The sequence below is a fragment of the Quercus robur genome, chromosome 5 (genome assembly GCF_932294415.1).
Source record: "Quercus robur chromosome 5, dhQueRobu3.1, whole genome shotgun sequence".
NCBI lineage: Eukaryota > Viridiplantae > Streptophyta > Magnoliopsida > Fagales > Fagaceae > Quercus > Quercus robur.
This window is the reverse complement of record NC_065538.1, coordinates 82,513,342-82,538,151: the sequence shown is the minus strand read 5'-3', so window position 1 is coordinate 82,538,151 and position 24,810 is coordinate 82,513,342. Positions and strand designations below refer to the sequence as shown.

General features: G+C 32.1%; 2 protein-coding genes across 6 annotated transcripts; both read left to right on the top strand.

Annotated features, from left to right (window-relative positions):
- The first annotated feature begins 540 nt into the window (after positions 1–540).
- Positions 541–8,530, top strand: LOC126727399 (putative PAP-specific phosphatase, mitochondrial). Of its 5 annotated transcripts, none has more exons than XM_050433069.1 (10): positions 544–860; positions 985–1,098; positions 1,513–1,615; positions 2,537–2,748; positions 3,034–3,093; positions 4,271–4,659; positions 6,964–7,042; positions 7,120–7,170; positions 7,620–7,793; positions 8,513–8,530. In XM_050433069.1, exons 1-9 carry the CDS (start codon positions 741–743, stop codon positions 7,767–7,769), a joined length of 1,278 nt encoding a protein of 425 aa, XP_050289026.1. In that variant the 5' UTR covers positions 544–740; the 3' UTR covers positions 7,770–7,793; positions 8,513–8,530. The 5 variants fall into 5 exon arrangements, 4 of the variants coding, with proteins under 4 accessions (XP_050289026.1, XP_050289025.1, XP_050289024.1 ...); XM_050433068.1 differs by lacking the exon at positions 8,513–8,530 and adding an exon at positions 8,201–8,478; XR_007656237.1 differs by lacking the exon at positions 8,513–8,530 and having other exon boundaries at positions 541–860; positions 4,271–5,308; positions 7,620–7,729.
- A 10,899-nt stretch (positions 8,531–19,429) lies between these two features.
- Positions 19,430–21,222, top strand: LOC126727398 (transcription factor MYB102). The gene is made up of 3 exons (XM_050433066.1): positions 19,430–19,771; positions 19,875–20,004; positions 20,143–21,222. The coding sequence occupies exons 1-3, from the start codon at positions 19,639–19,641 to the stop codon at positions 20,981–20,983; spliced, it is 1,104 nt and encodes a 367-aa protein (XP_050289023.1). The 5' UTR covers positions 19,430–19,638; the 3' UTR covers positions 20,984–21,222.
- Positions 21,223–24,810: the final 3,588 nt, after the last annotated feature.

Here is a 24,810-nt window from a genome sequence, read left to right as displayed (position 1 = left end):
ATGAGGGTTACGTGGTTCAACCAAACGGCCTACATTCAAGGAAGAAATCCTAAAAGAGCTACATCAATAATATATTAGAGTGTAGTACAAATCCTGTGTTACAATGAATCATAACATGTGTATATATAGTATACTAAACCCTAAACTAATAGACTTCTAGTACAAGTAGGAGACTTGGCTTGCACACAAAGTAGAATTAGGCTTGGGCCTATACTAATGGGCTAATATATCTTTAACAACATTTATATAGTTATTTTTTTTTATAAATTAAAAGGATAAAATTGTAAAATACATTGCATTTCTTTCATTTCTTATCTCTTTTACATTTAAATACATATTTTTTATGGGTTCTAATTAGCTCAATTAATAAATTTTTTTGTATCTTGATCTGATGATAAAAAAATACCATTAGAAACGAAGCGCCATAAATTAAAACTACCTTTAAAAAAAAAAAAAAAATACATTTTCTTTTCTCCTCCTCCCTTTGACCAAACATAGCCTTTAGTTAAATAGCCGAGCCTCATCCCACACGTGTGACATTTAGCATAACTTCCAATCTCACCAACCAACCAAGCTGTGCACCCAAAAGGACCGTTAAGATTTCCTCACCCCTCCCCTTCCGCTCTTCTCAACTCCACAAACACTCCAAACCAAAGCAAGCACCTACACTTCCCCAGCGGCCAGTACTATCACTGACTCGCCTCCACTATCCAACAATCTCCACCGTTAAAACTTCATCAATGAATCTCCCCCACTACGCTCCTCCATTCCCCACCGTCCGATTCATCCACACTCATCATCATCGTTCCAGATCCACTGCCACTACTACCTCTCCACTCAGTCGCGGACGACTCTCTACTGTAAGGTCTCTGCACTCTATTCCTCCCCTCACATACATACATATATAGCTTCTGCTTTACTATGCTAACTACTAGTACTTATTTGTTTTCTATAAAAAGAAATATGAAAACAAAATTTGAATAGTTTGGTGAATTTTGCAGGGCGAGTCTGCCATTTCCGATTCGGGAAGCGAAGTATTACAGAGAGCTCGAAGCTGCCGTGGACGTAGTTGAGAGAGCTTGTCATCTTTGTGTCGACGTAATTTCCTTTCTCTGCCTCATGTTTTCGTCTTCCTTCATTGCCTGTTTGGTTACTGAGAAAATGCCAGAAAGGAAAACAACTTGCAACATTCTGAATTGCTATTGCTGCTTCTATCGCGTCTCGTTTCTTGTTTTTCTACAATTCAAATTATTGGTTTTGGAAGCTAGAACTCTATTCTGAAAAATGCTGGTCCATAGGATGCTGTGTGTGTGTGTGTGTTTTTGTTTTTGTTTTTAATTTTGTGGAGCAAAGAACTCAAAAGCTCTGCATAAACACGTGAGAATTAGACCTTTTGTTTTCTTTCTAGCACTTTCTAGGGAACTAAACAATACTTAGTGGTTTATTATTTTTCTTATTCTTTAATTGATTATATTTATGTTCATTAAATTGTAATTTATAATTTTTTTTAAGGTGAAATCATCTTTGTTTTCGAGTGATGGACGGATTGTTGAAAAGAATGATCAGACTCCAGTCACGGTTGCAGATTTTGGGGTGCAGGCTCTGGTCAGTTTGGGTAGCTATCTGAAAATGCTCATTGCTTATGACTTTTTGTTTGTTTATACTTGTTATTAATTGAAAATTTTATTTATGATACATTATATGAAGAGACCATTGATTTTTTTTTGGGTGTCCTTGCATGAATGGTTTTGTGTGAATACAAGAATTAGTGTCTTAGCCTAATGATGAGATCAATCATCATGGAGTGGACACCATAGGGATTAAATTCTACATTATCAATACCCAAAAAAAAAAAGGTATTTTGTAATCACCTCAGTTTTAAAATTGGAATTTAAATTTTTTTTATTGTCAATGCTGAAGCACTTGTGGGCAAAATGGAAAGAGGTAAAATTTCCTACATATGATATGTGTGGATTAATCTTCATGTCCCTGAAATTACTCCATGCCAGCTAATTGAACCTTCACTTTGACTGTTAAACATGTTGACTCATAATCGTGATTTCTTATTGATGGGTATTCGTGATGGTACCATTTGATGCACATTTGGACAAGGGAATTTATCAAATATTGCAAATGTTGCTTCGGTGCATCATTATTGCAATGTTATTCTGAACAGAGTCAACAGACCAGACCCTATGATAATATTAAGCCTGTCATCTTATGACTGTCGATTTAGCAATAAACGTAAGCACAAAGAGCCCTGAGAGAAGAAACAGGGGCATATTGCTTAAGTTAGGCATCACCTTGTCTCATATCACAAGTCTTAGAGCCTCGTGCGATTTACACTGGAGAGTGACATAACCATAAATTGTGCTATTTGTAATGCTCATCAAACAATGTATAAATAAGAAAAGAATAATATGATTGTCTAATAAGCAATCTCCAAGTCAAAGAAATTATTTACTTGTTGATATCTTAAAATTCTTTGTCTAGAATCCAAGCATTACTGATTTGCCTTTTGTGATTATGGTGACAGAATTGGGCAAACTGTTCCCTTCTATTCCCTTGGTGGCTGAAGAGGACTCTGCCTTTGTACGTTCAAATAATCTAGAAGATCCTGTGGTAAAGGCAGTAACTCGTCAAGCAAGTGCTGAAGATAAGCCATGGACACATGATGATGTGCTCAAGGCAATTGACAGAGGAGGGAAGGAAGCTTTTACCTTTGGGACCAAGCCAGCCACATATTGGGTTGGTTTAATGAGTTCTTATACTGTTTGGGATGATCACTCACCCTGCATGCTTGTGTTAGTTGGTATATATCTGTGGACTCCTTGACTTGCAACTTGTATGATGATATGATCTATGAGTGTGGGTTAAGGGTACCTTCTGCTTCTTATCAGAAAGGGGTTCTCAGTTTAGTCTCTTTTATGGCCTTTTAGGTGTTAATTAATTTTGTATTTTTTGACTTCATAATATGCTTTTTGGTTGGATTTTTACTTTATTTACTTCTATTGAGGTGTTAACTCAATGCAGGTACTTGATCCCATAGATGGCACACGAGGATTTCTAAAAGGAAGTGAGGCCTTATATGTGGTAAGTCTTTCTAATTTAGAAAGGTTGCTCTAAAGTTTGTGAAATATTTGCTTGCATCTGTTTGGGTCAGCTCATTTCCATCTTAAAATGGAATGTAAAGCATCACTTTTTTCGAGGTACAACTGTACTCTTACATAATAAACAAAATAATTTGATGAAAATAAGCTCATCCAAACACATTAAGAGAAAGTCAGGATTGGTCCAAACTAATTTTGGTTTGCAGTTTCGGCAGTTGAACCACCAGTTGATCAGTTTTTGACCTTTTCTGGTTTTTGAATGTGGACTGGACCAGTATAGATCCCGCTTTGTGGTTGATCCAGTCAGACTAACTAGTCCAATATGGTCTTTAAAACCATGAATAAAACTAAATTGAATTTAAATCAGAAGTTATAATAAGAGATGTGCATGAGAATGAAGTTTTGAATTCTGTTCAGCTGGTGGATAGAATAGAATCAACTTGTTGATATAATAGCTTATATCATTTCAAGACTGAAGTATGAAATTTAATCCTTCAAGAACTATGAGTGCTTTACATTTAAAAAGTAAGATAGATAGTGAACTTATAACATTTGTAATTACATACAGCATAGTTTTTGTTATAGTAGTTGTTGTTGTTGTTGTTGTTTTTTTTTTTTTTAAAATAAAACTTTTTTCTTTTGAATAAATGGGCTTTGGATACAAGAACAGTGACAATAAAAACTCTTTTCCGTAATTAATGCTTGTAATGGGTTGGATATGTGATCCTTAGTTGTTGTGGTATTGGTAGTTTGTGTCATCTTCTTGGACATCGATGGTAACTATGAAGTGGGTTTCTATGATCAAACAGATGCTGATTGATACTTTCACCAAGAAACACTTCTATTTCTGAAACTAAAAAAAGGGTAATTGCATGTTTTGTATGATGACAAGGTTAAGAAAACACTTCTATATGCAATCTATTATCTATAATGGTTGTTTAATTGATTCTCTGTTTCAGGAGAGAAGGAATTGAACATTTGGGCTGCTAGTCTCAAATAAACAACATTGAACAGATTTTTTATGATTTATACGGAAAAGTTCCAAAATATATTCTTCAAAGATATATATTCATTTTATGGAAATTGTACGTTGTTTTCCCTATAAGGGTATCCTTCTTAATATCTTGATTTTTGCTCAAGGAACTCCCTAATTTTTTCAGGTAGGTTTGGCTCTTGTAGTTGAAGGAGAGATTGTACTAGGTGTTATGGGTTGCCCTAACTGGCAGTATGATTCTTCCAATGAATCTACAACTGAGGTCCAGGAAAATAGAAAAAACTTAGCTGGGTCAGGTATCATAATGATTGCTCATATTGGTTGTGGAGTATGGACAAAGAGGTTATCAAATATGCTGTATGCCACAACCAAAGTGATTAATGGTTGGACCAGATGCTTTGTAGATGGATGTTGCTTAATACATGAGGCACGCTTTTGTGCTCCAGATAGTCAATCATCGGACTCATTTCCCCTGTCAACAACATTCAGCACCACAACAATTGCAGACAGTGCTGGGAATAATCAAACTCTTCTTTTGCCCACATGTTGTGGAAGGTTTATATTTGTTTCATTAATAGTAAAACTATATCTTCCTACTTACCGGCTTCTACTTGAAATCCTGATTGCTAATTTGTTGCGAGAAGGTGCTAACTCATTGCCAGAGTTCTTCTATCTGCCAACATCAACCAATGCATAGATCCAAAACGAAACATCTACTGTACATACACATGCATGTATTGGACTTAATTTGCTGCCTTTGTTTATAGGAGGATTATTTCTTGTGTTTACATAACCAAAGTTTGGTTTTGCAGTTTCAAGTTACCTATGTAGAATTTGGATTAGAGGTTGATGCAGGAAGTGCAAGAAAAATCTTATTTTTATTTAGTTTTATTTTATTTTCTGAGTCAACTGTATTTTTTATTTTAGGTCCTAGTATTTAATTGGCATTTTTATTTAACATCAAGGGTATTTAATAACATAAGCCAATTAGAGTTTTCCTATGTCAGTTAGAATTAGGATTTAGCACTCCCATATGAGCAAAGTATTGTACTCCTATGAAAGGGGGAATATTCTGACAAATAAAATCTCTATTGAAATTGTTCTCCGTGGACTGCTGTCAACTGCAGTCAACCTTAGGTGCTGACTCTTAGAGGTTTCTAATGCTTGGTGTTGACTCCAAGCAAGCTTAGGTGCCAATTTCTAGGTTCTCTATCTTTATTTTCTTGTTCTTTAATTTTTCTATTGAATCATCCTCGTTGAAGTCTTTCATTCCTTTATGTTGGTGCTATTCTTTGCTTTATGCATGATGACTAATTTGAAACTCTTTCTTGTTTTTCTTTTGTTTGATAAATTATGGTTCCTTTTTCGTGCACTCACGTCTTCTCTCCATGCATCCTTTTCTCTTCCCTCTATGCATCCAAACTGTCCTAGTGTTGATTCTTTTATTTTATGCTGGAACTAATTCTAGCTTTTTGTAACTGTTTCTCATATACATTTCCTTGCTTTCACTGAAATACTGATTGGTTTTTTGTAATTTTCATTTCACCGATGCATCTATTAAAATTTGTTCCTCTAAGCCATAGAATAACTCTGTAATTTAAGATTCTCTACTTCATTTGAGGAAAGGCTTAAAAGAGATACTGACAATAGTGTGCTTCAACAAATACAGGTTGTTTTGTTTCTGTCTTCCTTTACTTTTGTAATCTTTTAAGTCTTGTCTTTGTCTAGTTCCTTTTAGCTCACTTATTCAATGGTCAGCCTTTTACCTTACTCTGTTTTGTGTTCAATGCAGAATGTATTTGAAAAAAGAAAAAGAAAATAAGAGGCAGAATACAAAACCCTAGGCTTCACCACCTATAGGGGTTTGGAATCACCACCAAGTTAAAGAAAATTTTCATTCAAAGTTCAATGCCTTAAGCCATTCCTGGAGCCTTTTCAGTAGATTCAAGAATTACAGCAGGACACAATTACATCCCAACAACTCTCACTCATGAAACCCAAATTCCATATTCAAAATGTCAACTGATATCTAAAATGAAAAAAAAAATCTGAAACAATAAAAACCTGAAAATAAATGTTTGTAAACTCTTTATATAGATGGTGACCCAACTTGGAAAATCTGAAATAATCCCTCAATAAAACTAGGGACACAACTAAAATTCTCAAAAATTTCGCAAAATTCCCAAATTAGCCCTATCATTGGTTATATTGCTAACTAAAGAGTTCTTAAGAGCATAAATCGGATTATTCTACATTTCCAGGTGTGAATACTGGGTAATTGACTGCTATTTTCAGTGACCATTTTAGATTTTTTTTCTCTCTTTTCCTAATCTTGTTTTGGTGCTAAGAAAGTACCAAACAAGACCATAAGAGCTTTAAGTACTTTTTCTGTAGTAATGAGCTCTTTACTTAGGATCCTCAACTGCTCTTTTTAAGGAATAAAATGCCAGCCTTCAATTCCATAAGGATTTAAGTTTCACTCAACATGCCAATGCCTAAGCCATTGGCATTCTTTAGTAGAGTAAAAGAATATGCTACAAAAATTGTATTTTCTACCCTTGGTTTTTAAACTTGAAATCAGAGGTGCTGACTGATAATTAGCTCCTGACTTGGCAGAAAGCAGGCCGTATACACTTCTTGCAAGTTAATTTACAATTTTTCAGTGTCATAAGGACCTACTGTTTTGATTTTTTGTTCAGATATCTCAATAAAACTTGTGGCATATAAATTCTTATTCTCTTCCATGTATGCTATTTAACTTCTGCTCTGACTATCAAATACGAATCGCCACATCATCCTGTTAATGGATTTATGAATTTTTTTAATTTGTATGTCACACATTCTTTTTGGTTTATGCAGCTTATGCAAGTATTTAATGGTGGCTTCAGGTAGGGCTGCTGTTTATATTCACCAAGCAAAAGTTCAAACAAGCATTAAGGTATCACATTGATTTCTAGATCTCAATTTCTTGCAAATATTGTGGTTACTTAGTTCCTGATCTTATCTACAATTTAGATTTGGGATCATGCTGTTGGCATAATATGTGTGCTCGAAGCAGGGGGAAAGGTATGCAATACTCCATTTGAAACCGTAAACAAGCTAAACTGATCAAACTTTTGAACCCCAAAAAAAAAAATAATAATAACATTCGCTAATAGAATTCTTTTCATCAATGTCATTGTTATACTCGCATTCATAGTGTTTTCAAACTATATATATGAAAAGTTTAATGGAACTTAATTTAGGAAGAAATGTGTAATCATGTCTAACAGTCACAAAGTAGATAAAGTGAGAAGACAAATGTTGCACATAAGTGTGTGTGCGTTTGTGTGTGTATATATATATATATTTTGCATGTAATATAATTTTATTAAAAAAAGAGCCCCACCAAACAATTAACATCTAAAATTACAAAGATCTAGAAATTCAATATAAAGGAAGATTTTATTAATTTTTTTACCTATCAAAAAAATATATATATATTGATGACATAAATAAATTTGAATAAAAATCAGGTTACTGACTGGAAAGGGAGTCAAGTTGATCTTGCTGCAGATAAAGATGGACGGAGGATTATATATCCTTCAAGTGGAATCCTTGTGACTAATGGCAACTTACACGATCAGATTCTGGATAAGATCTCTTCTGTTTCATCAAATGTTTGATGGGTGGACCCCTACCTGATCGTGGTATTCTTTTTTCCTTTTCCTTTGAGCATTTGATTCAACAATTCTTGAATTGATACTTAGTTCAATTCACATGCAATGCAAAATTTGCGGAATGCATGTTACACCAATTGTATTAGTTCACTGTTGTCAGATAACAAAGTCATGCTCAGTTTTCTTTCATTGTCTACTAGTTTCTTGGGCGAGTTCAGCTAGCTAATAAAAGAAAACAAACATAAGTAATACAAGAAACTAGCCAACTATTTAAGGGCCAATACTAAATCTTCTTTAAATTTGTTTTTATACCAAAAATTTATCTTAATGCAAAGTCAAACTCAAAATATTCCTTTGTAATTTCAAATTTTCAGTTGATTAAACTTGAACATATCATTGGTTAGGCTATTGCTATTGAAATTATGTGTTGTTTACAGGGCTGTTTGTGACCTACTAATTTGGAGCCCAAGCTATCTTCTTTTATTTAGATCCACAACTAAATCTTCTTTAATTTTGTTTATAGAGCGAATGTTATCTTAATGCAAAATCAAATTGGACATATTCCTTTGTATTTTCAGTTGATAAACATATGATAAGTTCAGTTGGGATTTTGCTGTAAAAAATCACATATGGGGAGCTCTGGATGAAACTTTGCTTGACCATGAAAATTTTGACATTGTCCATATTTTTAAAATCTTGTCTCAGCCTTTTGTTATGCCCTTATGATGAAAAGATCATATTGTGGGCAGTAATTGGCAATGAAGCAATGTAGACATTTCTTGCAACTTGGCTAATGAGTTCTAGTTCAACGGGCCTCCTCCCCTGGTAACTTTCCTCTGCAGTTCTTACATATTAGCTGCGTGTGTAACTTACTGGTAAAAATAAAAATAAAAATTTCTTGCAACATAGAGAACTAGGAAGTTTATAGCTAGCATCATAGGGAAAGAGGAACGAACATGTGTAAATTTGCATAATAAATCTGTAATGGAGATGCGATGGACATATTATGGGAGGTGTTAAGTTATAATCGATGGCCTGCAGACCAGTAACTTTATTAATTGATCAATAGGAAGGAACTGTCCAGGAAAACAGATTTTATTGAAAATTTAGGTTGGCTGCCAAAGTTGGAACATGTTATATGAAACTATAGGTACGCTCATGGAGAATAGTCTACAGATAATGAAGAATTGTTTATGGACAAAGAAATGGCTTCATAGATGTAGATATGGATTTTCGACTCAAAAGTAGAAAGGATCATATTTGAAACTTGAAACAACCTCATTTGGTAATTCTGATTTTTGACAATTTCTTATTGTCTTTAATTATGTTAATACTAGACATTTCCTGAAGCAATTTACATGTGCCTTGTGTTATTATGGCTTTTGTCTTTTTGATGTTCATCAGTCGGTCCTAAGGGTTCCTGCGGGAATATCATTGTTTTGAAATTGAGTACTGGTGGCTCCAAGCTTGGGTTATTTTGAAACTAGGCCAGGCTATATGTTCAATCTACTCCCACGAATGCCGCTATATTCTAATAAGCTGGTCTTTCCATTGTCAATTTGCTTATGTCCTTTGTTTTGGTAATTATAATTTGTTTATTTCCAGTAAATAAATGAAATTGCTAGCGAAAAATCTATGCAAATGGATAATGCAAAAGGTGCTACAAAAACTTTTACTATATAAAACTTGCAAACCAACATGACAATGAATGTTTTTTTTTTTTTTTTTTGAGAATGTGATTAATGGATTTCAACAACCCAATAAATGATTTTTTTTTGGTGATTGATGATAAATAAGTTTGTAAGCTTTATCATCTATGTAGTAAAATTTATAGTATGATTAGCATTACTTTTATGCAAATTATCTTTATATTAAAATTCTCTTTCACACGGTATAAGTATGTTATTATAGACCGAAAACATGAGTTAAACCCACATTTTCAGTTATAAAAGCACACACAGTGCGAAATAAACAACCCCCTAACATTATTACTTCAAATTTGTGCAAATTTCATACGTATCATTGTTTTCCGGAGGTGGAACTAAAACCGTGTATGAAATTTGTGCACTTGTCTACAAGATTTTTTTTGCAGAGAGCATTAATAAATGTTGTTTCATGTAATGGCTGCTTGCCATTTAGAGGCCAAATCATGCATCCAAAAACCTGACAACTATGATTAACTTCCCTGGGTATGCCCTCGCTGTTAACGCACAAATATATGCTCCAACATCAGCTATCAATGCGTAAGAAATGGATTGAACATTTGAACTTATCTACATGCGAAGTCAACCAAAAGAAAAATCCTAGCTATTAAAAAGTAAAAACTTCTACGTTTTGAACTTATCTACTGTAGTCATATTCAAATCTCGTGAATCTAGGCTCATGTCAATACCATTCCCATAAAATTAAAAAAAAAAAAAAAATCCCTACGTGTCCCAAATTTTTCTATATGTAATTATGTATGTGTCCCAAATTGCTTACGCTGAACACAAGGTCAATTAGGAATTTTTTTTTTTTTTTTTTTAAATTATAGGTTAACTAGAAAAACCTAGTTTGTGAAAGTTCTCGATGTCTGATAGGGGCCAGGTGTTATTTCTTCTCTATACAAAAATGGGTGGGTGTGGATGTTTGATAATCTCAATTATATAGTAGTGAAAGAATAAAAAAAATTTAAAAAAAAAAAATTATGCATGGGAATGCTTATTATAATAAAAATGGCCCTTCTGTCACATAAGCCTTGGATCTCGTATCTGAAAATAGCCCTAAATTATGTGAACACTGTTCTTTTTTAAAAAAATGTCCTGGACACAAATAAACAAAAGGCCCACGAAATTATTCAAAGTTTGTTGGAGCAATCAACTAGCTCACAACAAAACGAACAACACTTTTTTTAAAAAAAAAATTTAGATTATCTACCAAATTAATATGTTTCGGCTGGTCAACGCTAACAGTAACAGTAACACGTAGACAATTTTTTTGGGTAACCCAAATCCTAATTTTGGACAATCAATTACCTAATCGAGCAAGAGCTGTAAGCAATTCGTAATTAATTAAAGTATATAAATTCGAATTCTTAATCCACAATTTCCCATCATGGGCTATTTAGATTTGTCACATTCCAATGAGGGTGTCTATGTGGTACCAACCTAGGGGACATTTTTTCTAGGGGACATTATTACATTAGACTAAGGGTCTGTTTGGATTGAGCTTATTGTTGTTGAAATTGAAAACTGAAAACTGAAAACACTGTAACAAAATAATTTTTAAATGTGTAAATAGTACCGTGTGACCCATTTTTAATATTTTTTAATACGTGAACATTATATGTATAGTATGTAAACAGTACATATATTGTTTATAATAATACATTTTGTCTTCCAAAGTCAACAAATGCGGGCAAAAAAAAAAAACAAAAAAAAACGCAACACTGGAAAACGTGGACGCAGGATTCTTCTGAATCCAAACGCCCTCTAAGATTATATTTAATCAAAAGCTTAGCTATGTAATATAGTTATATACTATTGCTCTCATTGCCGACAAATGAGTTATATGTAGCCTGTAGGAAATGTTATTCTAGATTCTAATAAGCTTTGATAACAACAATGAAGGAATATAAAAATTATAGGGGTGAGAAGGGAATGCAAGCAAGGCGAAAAGAGCGGGGTTAGGTCAAGAATTATCTAGTTGTTACTGAAATATGTACCTAGCTAGGGGGAAAATCTTAGTAGATGAATATTATAATGATTGACCATGTGACACCTAGATAAAGTGGATGAGAGTACGAGATAGTTTTTTACATATGAATTTGCGAACCAATAGTGTCGTCACATGATGAATTAACCTAATAAAAAAAATGTAATTAAAATTAATGATTAGTCTATTTACTGCGTCTATAAAGTATAATAAGCAAAGGCATAACCTCCTTTGCCCGTAGTTAAGAAATGTGCCTAGTGCTAATGATTGACACTTGTCCAAGGTGGTAATGTCATTTTATAATTCAGAACTGCAATCAAATGCTAGCTTAACATATATTTTCTAGTGTTTCTAATAGATATAGAAGTCCAAGATTCAAATCTTCCATCCCAAACTATTTAATTGTCATTTTTTTTTTAATATTTGTTTCGAATTAAGCCAAATTCAATAATTAATCCACTAATTAATATATGAACTTATTCAGAATTGCAATCATATGCTCATTTTTAGTGAGCGTTTGGGTCTTGATTATAAATCAGCTTATTGTTTTTTTTTTTTTCCTACTATTTTCACGTAAATCCCCTACTTACTTCATTTAGCTTTTAGCTTTATTTATCTTAGGTTTAGTAAAAAAAAAAAAAAAAAACCTTTTAACAAAAGGTTAAATAATCTATTCCCAAATGGAATAGCTTATTTAGCTTTTGTTAAAAATGTGCTAAAATGCACTTGTACTTAAAAAAGTGAGAAAAGTTTAGCTACACAAAAAATTACACAATTTTTTTATTAGAACTGTGATGTGACATAGTGATGCAGATTGGTTAAGGAAGAATAAAATATTAAAATGTTTTTTTTTTCCTAGTTGAATTAGGATTTTAATTGTTTTTCTTTTCCTAGTAAAATTGTTTTTTCTTTCTCAAGTAGAAGTAGGTTTATTATTTCTTTTCTTAAAAGAAGTAGGAGAAATTCTATTCTTATAAATACTCTTTATCTTTGATTATGATTGTTATGCATTGATTAATAAAAGTTTGTTAGAGATGTTTTCTTTATTATTTTGCCTACAAGCCTAGTGTTCTTGTGGAACTTAGGTTTCATGGAAGAGTTGTAGTAATTGTGTGTTACAAATTCTGTTTCTACACGCTTACGCTGCATCACATAGTGTGATTGGTAAAGAAAAAGTGATGGGTCCATGAGTAAGTAATAGGAAACTATTCATAATCTACTACAAAATTATGATAAAAAATTATGTAATTTTTTATGTCACTATAACCACTAGAAAAAGTGAAATAAAAAAATGTACATAAAACCTAAAAAGGTAAAAAAGTAAACTTATAATCATCTAATCTCAATCAAACATCTAATCTGACTTAAGCTTAACATATGCATGGTGCTAATGATTGACAACTGTCCAATAATGTCATTTTTTATAATCTAGAATTCCAAACAAATGCTTTGAATTCAAGCCAAGTTCAGTAATGATTTCACTCTTAACAACTTTTTTTTTTTCACTCTTAACAACTTATTAAGCAATTTCCTAACGAAAACAAGACATGAGAGCATCTTCAGCAGATTAGACAAATTTTTATACTATTTGAAAAATGAACAATGACTTTTATCTTTTAGCTACTTACTTTTTCAAATACACTTTTCAACTGACTCTTTATCTCATTTAAATATTATTTCTTCATTCATTATTTATTATTTTTTTAACAACTACACATCTTTCAATATTTTTTTATTCAATACCTTATTATTATAATAGGAAAAAAAATATTTGAAGAATGAATAGTAGTCCATCAGACTTGATGAGCTACTATTTATGAGCAAAAAAAAAATCAAAATATAGAGAGTCCATTAGAGAATGAACAGTAATCTATTTTGTAGGTTTGCTCTCTAAAGTAGAAAGCATTTTGTGTTTAACTCTCATGTTGAAGATGCTCGTACCGTAAGAATAATTAAATACTAGTAAAACAAGAATAGCATGGATGTTGGATTCTAAACACGTCAAGAACGTGAAGGACCTGTTTTAAATTTGATCAGAAATGAACGGACATATGAGACGTCAGATCTTATGAAGTGTCAGATTGCTAAGGAGAGTGGTTTTTCGATGGTGTGCCCACTTTTGGAGTGTGTTATACGAAGACACGTATAGTATTTAAGTCTTGGGAAAGTCACAATTAATTAAAATTAAGCAACAAAATTAAATTAATTAATCAATTATGCACAAAGCAAATATAGGATCGTACAGGTACAGGGAGAGATCGTCATGCGACTCATGCATGCAAAATATATATATATATATATATATATTTTTTTTTTGCAATTAATATCCGTACAATAAAATATATAAAAAATAAATGGCATTGCTTACGCACGTCAACTGTGTAGAGAGAGAGAGAGAGAGAGAGAGAGAGAGAGTCATCTCTTTGAGCCGACATGGGTGATGGGTCGGCTTAGAGACTGACTTTTTTGAACCCTCTCTATATATTTTTTAAGAGAGAGAGAGAGAGAGAGAGAGAGTCATCTCTTTGAGCCGACATGGGTGATGGGTCGGCTTAGAGACTGACTTTTTTGAACCCTCTCTATATATTTTTTAATAAAAGTAAATTGGTACATAAGTTACACAACTTTGATATCATTCACATTGGTATTGGTGCTTGTTTGGTGTTTTTTGAACTATTTTTTTTTTTTTTTTTAACAGGAAGACTGAAATTTGATTCAAATTAACGAAAAGAAATTATCAAATTATATAATTTGAGAGAGCATATTCTAAGAAATAATAATTCTCTTTAATTCAAGTAATATAGTACTCAATACTTTAAAAATGTTTTGCTAACAAATATGCCAATTTATTTTTATTACTACCAACTTTTGATACTTCAAACCTATGGAAAGCATGTGAGAAAGAGGTAATTTTATATGTCGCAACTGAATTCAAAATCACCAATAAATCATGACTAATACATCCCTCCATTAATCACAACTCGTCACATGAGTAAATTATGGCATAAGTTGTGGCACAGCATAACTCAAAAATCACCCTCCACAATAAACTCTTGAAGCTAAGGCTTTTGAAGAGGGTCTTCTATTTTAGAACTAAAATTTGGTTGTTGTTTATAGTTTTTATTATTATTGGCTTGGTTGTTTATGTACACATTTTTAAGGATTCGCTTATTCTAAGAAAGTAAGTATGATTATATTCTATTTTGATCTCAATTCTCAAGTCAAAATTTCATCGTAACTCTCTTGGAAAAGAGAAGTTCAAAGTTTCAAAAACGAAAAGGTATGGACCCCTAAAGTTGGCCATCATTGGCCTCAGTCAAGACTAACTTTTCTTTCCACCTTTTCTGATTCACTTTGCCTGTACGAATTAGGCGATATGTCATATTGTCATGTAACACGTTAACATACTATTATAATTCATCTTGCAAATATACACATGTTACACAACATATTATTTTTTTTAATAATTTGGCATGATTCACTTCACATTTTAATTGCAATATAACTGTAATACCATATATACTCGCATCTAGCTTTTTTTATGTGATGAAAAAATTCACTTCACGTTTTTTCTTTGATATCAAGTTGGCTAAGTTCTTCTCAAAAAAAAAAAAAAAAGTTGGCTAAGTCTTTCTCAAAAAAAAAAAAAAAAAAAAAAAATATAAGTTTTTAAGTACTCCCTTTCTTCCATCTTGTTCTTAAAAATATATATATATATATATATATATATATATTTATATTTATATTTATATTTATATATTCATGAAAATATATTTTATATAGATCAAACATTTCAGCAAGGAAAAAAAATAAAACTTTATATATATATAGAATCATAGATAGATAGAACTGCATGCGTCTTACGCCAAAGGTTGTCCCACTGCTGAGGAACTGTACAGAGTGCGGCCCTCTGTAATTGTATGATTGGTGTAGTTTATGAGATCCCTTGCTGACCTAATGCTATCGTGCTCTTCTAAAGCAAAACTTTGTTTTCGTTTCTGGTTTTCCGTGTTTTTTTAGGTGTGAACTGTGGTTGAAGGAAAGAATCAAAGAAGTATGGTCTGGGAGTCATTGAATTATTTAAGGGAGTGGGGATAAAATTGCTTTAAGTTTTCGGTTCACTTTCTGTTTGATATATATATATATATATCTATCACCAAATATCAATTTGGGGGAGAGCTAGAATTATCCATATCCCTTATAGTCTACCGGCAAATTCAAAAGCAGGCCTACGTATATAAGAGCATCAATTAGTTTTTCAAAAGTCAATGAAAGTTGTATTCTTGACAATTTTTCCCCACAGCAAATCAAATTCCAACTTCCAATTAATGCTGAGACTGGGGAGAGAGAAAGAGGGAGAGGAAAACATGCTTTGCGGCAAAATATATTGAACCGTTTGAAATAAGATTCCACAACTATGAGAAAAAGAAAGTTCACTTTATTGCTCTAAACTATACCTCAAATTACATTTTACATTCTAAATTTTCAGAATGTACGATTAGCACCTTAAACTATAGTTCATATTACACTTTGCACATTGCCATCAATTCTGTCCTTTTTTTGGATGATATCATGTGAAAATACCTAATTGTCCCTCTTTTCAATACTTTACAAAATAAAGGAGAGATTATACTTTAACATCGTAAACTATACTCTCAATTACATTTTGCACTCTAAATTTTGGTTTTCTATCCAAGATAATGGTATAATCTAGCGATAGTGTACAAGTGTAACATAGATAATAGTTTAGGATGCTAATTGTGAATTTTGAAAGTTTAGAGTGCAAAGTATAATTGAGCTATAATTTAGGGTAGTAAAGTGTAATTATCCAAAACTTTAAACACATCAACCAAGTCACTTATGCTTTAGCTTTTTTTTTTTTTTTTTTTTTTTAGAAACAGCTTTCATTTAAGCTGTCACCAAGTTCTCAAAAAAAAAAAAAAAGTTTTCACCAAGAGTTTAATAGCTTAATGGACACTTTCTGTATTTCAAACAAAAATGCAATGGTTTAAATTTCCGCTCTTCCACTATTGAATTTTTTCTTTTTCTTTTTTTATTATAAAAAAAAATGCTTTTATTTAAGTTGCCTTGTATAATGTGGCTATCAAAAACGTCAAAGTTGGGGTGGACTTTATAAACCACGAGATTCCTCTTGTTGTTTCGTTCATATTCACGCAAAACACCATCTTTTCCATGATTATCAGTGTTGACTAAACCTTGAAACTCCATCCTAATTTACCAAAATAATGAAACAGACCTCTTTCAACAATGTAATAATTAATAATAGGAAAAAATTAACAAATGCCTTAAGTACATTAGTGTAGGAAATATTTTTAGAAATTTTTTATGGAAAAAATAATAATTGATTTTTTGGACAACTTTTTATATTTTCTATAAAAATGGTATTAAAACTTTTTTAAAATGGTCTATTAACAGATGCCCTAAAAGCACCCGGATCCTTAATGATATTCCTAGTTATGGCACATTTCAAAAAATAACAACAGTTACTTAACTCTATTTTACAATATTTCTACAAATTGTTGTTGTGGTTAACTACTTATTGATTATTATCTGGGTCCACCAATAACATCACTTTTTTTATTTACCAATAATAACTCACTATATCAGCAATTTGTAAAAAAGTTTGTCTCTAGCATTTTTCAAAAGAAAGTGTAAAACACAATTTTGTAAGAAACTCAAAATTGAAGAACCTAATCTTGAATTTTATTGGAGAGCCCCTCTTTATCACCATCTCCGCATCATAAATGTTCCTATTTTTCGACAAACCCCGAGCTCTATTATTGGCTTCATGTATTAAATACTCATATCATAAGTAGTTTGCGAAAATGACTTCCAAAATGAACACGTAAAGATGCAACAATTACCCTTCTAGAACAAACAAATATTGGCAATCCCGTAATTAGCTAGCTTTGAAAAGGGTGCATTTGTCTTTGAATAAAATAAGAACTCAAAGCATTTTTTTTTTTTTTTTTTGGAGATAATATAGACAGAAGACATAGGGAATTAGGAAGGAGAGAGTGAAAAGACAAAACTTACAAAAGGTCCTAACCTTTGTAAGTACTAGCGAGGCTCACCGGTAACTAGCTAATGTCCCATGCAATGCATGGGCACGATATAAATTTATTTAAAAATATTATATAAAATTTATCTTTATGACCATGCAACATAAGCTCCTCCTTTATTGATTATTTCCTTACATGGTTAAGATAAATAAAAAACAAAAAACTAATATGAAACATTGCAATAGATTTTCAAAAGTAAAATAAATCCAATCAATGCTCTTATGTCTATCAAATATTGATATGCATGTCAAAAAAAAAAAAAAAGTCATAGTTGACAAGGCTTCAAAATTGCGAATCCTAGTCACTTTGTTGAGTTTGCAAAAACCATAAGTGTTAATGTAACTTTGACAAAACACCAAAAAGAAAGACACATGGGTAATTTTAAGAATTTATTTTGATCAAACCTCTGTCAAAGAAAATATTTCTTTTTAATCACTACTCCTTGTGTCCCATTTTGTTTGTCTTGTTTGAAAAGTCAAACTTTTTAACGGAACACCATTTATTGTCTTGTCAACATTTTAAAAATGTGTAAGTTTCCAAAACTACCCTTAAATAAATTTATCAAAAAATTGAATTAGTAAATTAATAGGGGTATAATAGGAACATTAATAAATTAAGGGAAATACTAACGAGTGCCCTTAGGGCACTCATTAAGAATCCAGTTAAAGAAAGTTTTTATGGGAAAAGAAAAAAAAAAAATTAATGTTTTGACATCTTTTTTTTATTTCTCATAAAAGTGATGTCAAAACTTTCCTAAAATGGATTGTTAGGCACTCGTTAGCATGACCCATAAATTAATGACTTTTATTTTTAGAAACAGGACAATATTTTAAGACATCTCAAAATAGAATAGAGGACAAACAAAATAGGACGGAGGAAGTATTATGTTTTATGAGTACATCAAGGGTGACTATACTTAGCCTAAGTGAAGATTCAGTACAATTTTAGGCATGTCACAGCCATACAGATACTCTAACCAAGCTAATTGCTAAATTAGTACAATCATGAACAATTTTGAAATTAGCATCTGTAAGCTCAGTTGTATGCTCATCCAAGGCATTGACATTTGTAGGGAAGATGTCTCCCAAATTGTTGCACAGTAGTTGTAGTAGCAACATCACCATTAAGCCCAACAACCAAGTGAGAAAAAAACATTTATAAGCGACGGGGTTGATCACTATAAAGTTATAAACTGAAGACTCACTCACTAGCCAAAGCTTACGTCCAGTGCTCTACATATAAAGAATGATTCTTGGATCATAATCAATTTCACACTCATTTTCACAATCATCTTAAGTAATAGTCTATAACTAACTATGTATCACTTTTATATAGATTTATAATTTTTTTTCCCACAACTTAAAATCAATTACATCAAATAATTGGGAAAATAAATGTAAAATTGTTTATAGTCATAAAATTTTTCAAATATAAAAATTGACACGTAGTTAAGTTTGGACATTAAATGCATTGGACGCAACCCAATCCTAAGACAAAACTCAAATGAAATTGATCTAGAAGGTTAGCTAGCCGATCAAGCTAGCTGCTAGCTTAGCATGGAGCCATGCATGGAAGAAAGCAACGCCGTGGAGACCCTGTTACATGGTCTTGGAAAGGGCTTTTACGTGGCATTAAATTGTTGGAGACAGCTAATATGAATCCATAAAGCTAGGAGTTGTCACTGCCGCCGGAAAACGATAGGTAATATGAAAGAGAAAGAAATGTAATTGAAAAATTGTGTAAAATCATTTACGTTTTTTAGTACAATCAAAATGAGAGAGAGAGAGAGAGAGAAAGAGAGATTGGACAAATTTTCTTCAATGAGAGGACACGTCGACATAGTGATAAACAGAGGACGGCACCGAATCGTTTTGACTTCTTAATGTTTCCTGTGCTTTCTTCCCCTTGCTATTTATACAAGTACGTATTCATACGGACCCTAGAGCCCTTCTCTTCAATCTTGTTTGCTCTAACTCTACCTCTCTCTCTCTCTAGTCTCTCCCTCTATATCTTTCTTCCTTATTACACAATACTATACCTTAAAAAACAAAGTTACACTTTCTAGAGGACTATACTATTAGCTAGCTAATTAATTAGCCATGGGAAGAGCACCATGTTGTGACAAAAATGGCCTTAAGAAAGGACCATGGACCCCGGAGGAGGATCAGAAACTCATTGATTATATTCAGAAACATGGATATGGGAATTGGAGGACACTTCCAAAGAATGCTGGTATGCTTTGTGTTATTGATTCTTTTTTTGCTTTGCATGGTTGAATTGTAGGCTCTTTGTGCACATTATGCTAATGGGGTTTTCTGAATTTTCAATTGTGTAGGACTTCAAAGGTGTGGAAAGAGTTGCCGTCTTCGTTGGACTAACTATTTGAGACCCGATATCAAGAGGGGCAGATTTGCTTTTGAAGAAGAGGAAACAATTATTCAGCTACATAGTATTTTGGGCAACAAGTAAGTCTTTTTTTTGACAAAATATACATATTTTTTAAAGTTTGGTAGTACTTTGAAATATGTGTCATTTGAAATAGATTCATTTCATGAATCAGATAAAACAGTTTCTTATCTTCTTACTCTTTTGTTTGTTCATAGGTGGTCTGCAATTGCTGCTCGCTTGCCCGGAAGAACAGACAATGAAATCAAGAACTATTGGAACACACACATTAGAAAGAGGCTTCTTCGAATGGGAATTGACCCAGTAACTCATAGCCCACGCCTTGATCTTCTTGACATTTCCTCAATCCTAAGTTCGTCACTCTATAACCCATCTCAAATGAACAACATCTCAAGGTTGTTTGGGGTCCAACCCTTTGTCAATCCAGAACTTTTAAGGCTCGCATCATCTATCATGTCATCCCAACGTGATCAAAACCCAAACTTACTTCTTCAAAATCTTCAAGAAAACCAGCTTTGCCAAAACCAAATTCCACAGCTTGTTCAGGTCCAATCTAATCAAGTTCATGCCCCTATTCAAGAAAATATTAATCCAACTACTTGCACCACAATGAGTACCGCTTGTGTTCCATTTCATAATGAAGCACAGCCCCAACTCGTGGACTCCAATGTGGACCAATTCCCATCAAATTTCAACAGTTTCAGCTCCTCAAATTGTCAACTAACTGAGTGGCAAACCAATGGGATGCCTTCAAATTTTACTGATGAAGACTATGTTCCTCTACCAAGTTACAATTATTATGGTTCTGATCAAACTTTCGTGGATCCTTCTGAAACATCAACTTTCCAATCCAACAACAGCAACCAGAATTTCAGCTTCGCGTCGGTTTTATCAACGCCTTCATCCAGCCCAACTCCATTGAATTCAAATTCAACATACATCAATAGCAGCAGCACTGAAGATGAGAGGGAAAGCTACTGCAGCAACATGTTGAAATTTGAAATACAAGATATATTGGATGTCAATGAATTCATGTAATGTATCCTAATCAAAACTGATTTTGTAATTCAGATTTGGTTTGTTGATGTTGATGTTGTTGTTATTGTTGCCGTAACCAAACGTTGCTACAGTTTTCTGGGATTTGGATTTGATGGTGTTTATACGTGTAAACTTTTCTTAATTAATAATCAATCTGTTCCCATTTGCTTAAGCTTACTGTATCATGAAGCAAGATCTACTCTTGTGTTTTTCACTCAATCAATCAGAAGTTTCCATTATTGATGTGTCATTGTACTAGTTACCATTTTTTCCCCTCTATTGTCTTTCTTTTTTTAAATAATATTTATATTACATTATTAGACACAACCTTGTCAAGTTGTATCGCTCTTAAGTCAAATAAATTGACAAAAACACAAGTAAATTATATGAACGACAATATTGTCTTTCACCAAAAAAAAAGCATAATATTAAAAGCACTACTTTCTTTTTCTTTTCTTCAAAGAAAAACAATTTCTTACATATATAATTGAAAGGGAGGCATGCTCACAAGTCACAAGAACTATACATATTTCTTCTAAATGTTCTCCATATAGTAATAAGCAATCTTTCTTTTTTTCCCTTCCTGAATTGCGAAATTTTTTATCTAAAAGGGGAAGGCTGTAAAAAATAATCCAAGAGGAAAAAGACCAAAAAAACAATTAAATACAAAAAATCAACAAGACAGTCATAGATATTATTGATATGAATCATCATCAATCATCATCATCATAAAGCAAATTAAGAGTGGTTTCATTGATCCCAACACTGAGTGTAAGATACCGGCGACGACAACGCCGGAGACAGCTGCCCGGAGCTTGTGAGGTGACACGTGTCCATGCCACCTGTATAGCTAACTGTCTTTTCACTTAAAAATAAAGTAATATTTTGCATGGGGGTTGTGGGTAATAAGACTTTGACCAAGTAACGTGTCAATGAAGTAGAGGCGACAAAATTGATAGTGGGGACCACAAATATTAAAGGTTATTGCTTTATTGAAAATCTTGGCATGGTTCCTGTGCTAGTTTTTGTCTCTTTTATCCTACTACCATTAATTGCTTCAGTGTCAAACCCAAACCTAATATTTATTGCGTCAGCATTTGGGACACGTGGTCTCAATAATACAAATGGTGGGTCCCCTTTATGGGTTTGGAGGCATCCGGTTGACCCGGTAGAAGGAGACAATACATCTTATCAAGTTTGGAAGCTTTGGCTGCTGAGTGAGAGACTTTACTCCCTTGTTACTACAACAGTTGGCGTGAAATTGCATCATTTGTTGACTTGTGTAAATAAGTACTCAATAAAAAAAATGATTAGTTCGTATAATTAGCAGTGGGCAAAAGTTGATTACTCATTATCACATGATCAGTTATCAAATTGTGAAATTAGATTGAGTTGGATTCATGTATGTTTATTCATTTTAGAAAAAATTTTATGGAGCACTGGAAAATTTGTCCAAACAGTCAATTATTTTTTCATTTTTTTTATAAAATGATTTATTAATGTATGTCCTAAAAATATACATTAGTAAATCCCAATTAAATTTAAGATAGAGACTGAGTGTGGCCTCGTAATTATTCTTATTTTATTAGTCATTAGTCTTGACTCTTGCGGTTTGTGCAGTGACATTGTGATTGTATGGTAACCTTAACAATGGAGTTAGTGCATTATCAGGACAATCATTGAGCGAATGCACTCTCTCACTGTAGAATGAAAATGGCATCGCAAGTGGGGTCTGTTATTTTTGACTTATGACTCTTGAGTCTTGGCATAATTCTTTCAATCTTTGAACCTTGCTGCCATTTTGGTAGTCCACAAATTTCTATGCCGGCACACTAATAATTTGGATTAAAGTTTTAAATGATTGTTAAAGATTTTATCTAACTTTCCACGTTTTTTTAGTGTTTTTTAATTGATATTATATTTTGTGGTGGATTGAACTCATACGATACCCTAATTGAAATCGTACCATTCAAATTATAACATTTCTATGCCGGCACACTAATAATTTGGATTAGAGTTTAAAAGGATTGTTAAAGTTTTGATCTAATTTTCCACATTTTATTAGTGTTTTTTAATTGGTATTATATTTTGTGGTGGATTAAACTCATATGATACCCTAATCGTACCATTCAAATTATAAAATTTCGGTGGTGATTTTGAAGGTAGGGTTTTCCTCTTGGTTATGAGACGAACTTCTATTTACTATGTATATGTAATCTTTCTTTTCAATTGAGAGAGAGAGAGAGAGAGAGAGAGAGAGAATTTTGTGGTGGATTAATTCACACGATACCTTAATCGTACCACTCAAATTACAAAATTTCACTAGTGATCTAATTTTGTAGGTGAGATTTGCTTTTGTTATAAGATGAATTCATCTATCTGGAATATAAAATATTTCTTTCATATATATTATATGAAAGAATTATTGCATCTACCAATTATATAAAATAATGTTTGCTTTTTAATCATTTTCATCAATTAATTTTTCTAATTAGAATGGTGTAGTCCAAAGAATCATACATATCTAAAAGTTAGTTAACTGCTTAAAATTTGAGAATTTTTCCACTAAAAAAAATGTAACAAAATTTTCCTTATCAATAATGACATATTAGTGTGATGGAATATTGGGATTTAGTTTAAAAATGACAGCTCAAACAAGAGCTCTAGATTCGTTTGAGTAGCCTTGTTGTAATGGTTGGATGTAAATGTACAATTTTTTTTTTAAAGTTAAATGTATAGCATGAAGTACTTTTATCATATGACTCTAAAATGTTTGGGTGTGGGAAATTGTTTCAACCCAAAGGACTTAGAATCTATTTGGGATTCGCTTATTTTACTGAAACTGAAAACTTTTTACTAGAAGTATTATAAATAAAAGTAAAAGAAATTGAAACAGTACAGTAGGACCCATGAATAGTACCAAAAAGTGCAGTGAAACTCATGAATAGTAGTAAAAATAAACTGAATAGTAAAATAAGTTGACAAAAATAATTTTTGCCAAACAGGCACTCTATTTCAATTAACTTTTTATCTTTATCTACAGTACTTTCAGTAAAAAGTTTTCAGTTACAACAAAATAAGCAGATCCCAAACAGACCCTTAGTGTGCGTTTGGCTTCAAATTAAAAAGTTAGCTTATTTTATTATTCAGCTTATTTTTATTACTATTCGTAAGCCCACTGTACTTTTTGGTACTATTCATGGGTTTCACTGTATTATTTCAGCTAACTTTTACCTTTACCTACAATACTTTCAACAAAAAGTTTTCAATTTCAGCAAAATAAGTGGATCCCAAACAAACTCTTGGTGCATAAATTTAGGTCCATATTTTTAAAATTTTAAGTTAAGAGTGATGTTAGGAATATGACGAATTTTACTACATATAAGCCTTACTTCTTCCTTTTTTATTTTCTTGAAATGGTTATAGAAACAAATTTGCTCTATATTGTTTTGGGCTATTCTTTGTTTTGAAGACTTCATCTATTCCGTCGTATTTTGTAATTTACATCGAAAGACAATTTGATAATTTATATTGAAATTAAAACTGTTAAGAATTTTCATTTGGAGATGCATGATAGCATATGAATTTTATTTTAAGAAATATTTTCATCAAATATAACCTTTATAAGAGATAGAGTTTTTAAATAAAAAAAAAAAATATATATATATATATATATATTTTTTTTTTTATGCATATTTATTTTCAAACTAGACATTTTTTGTGTACTTGGTAGAATTTAAAAAATAATAAGTTCTAAATATTTAATAAATATTTATACATCAAAGTTGATAATTTTGTATGTAATATATTCATAAATTATCATGACT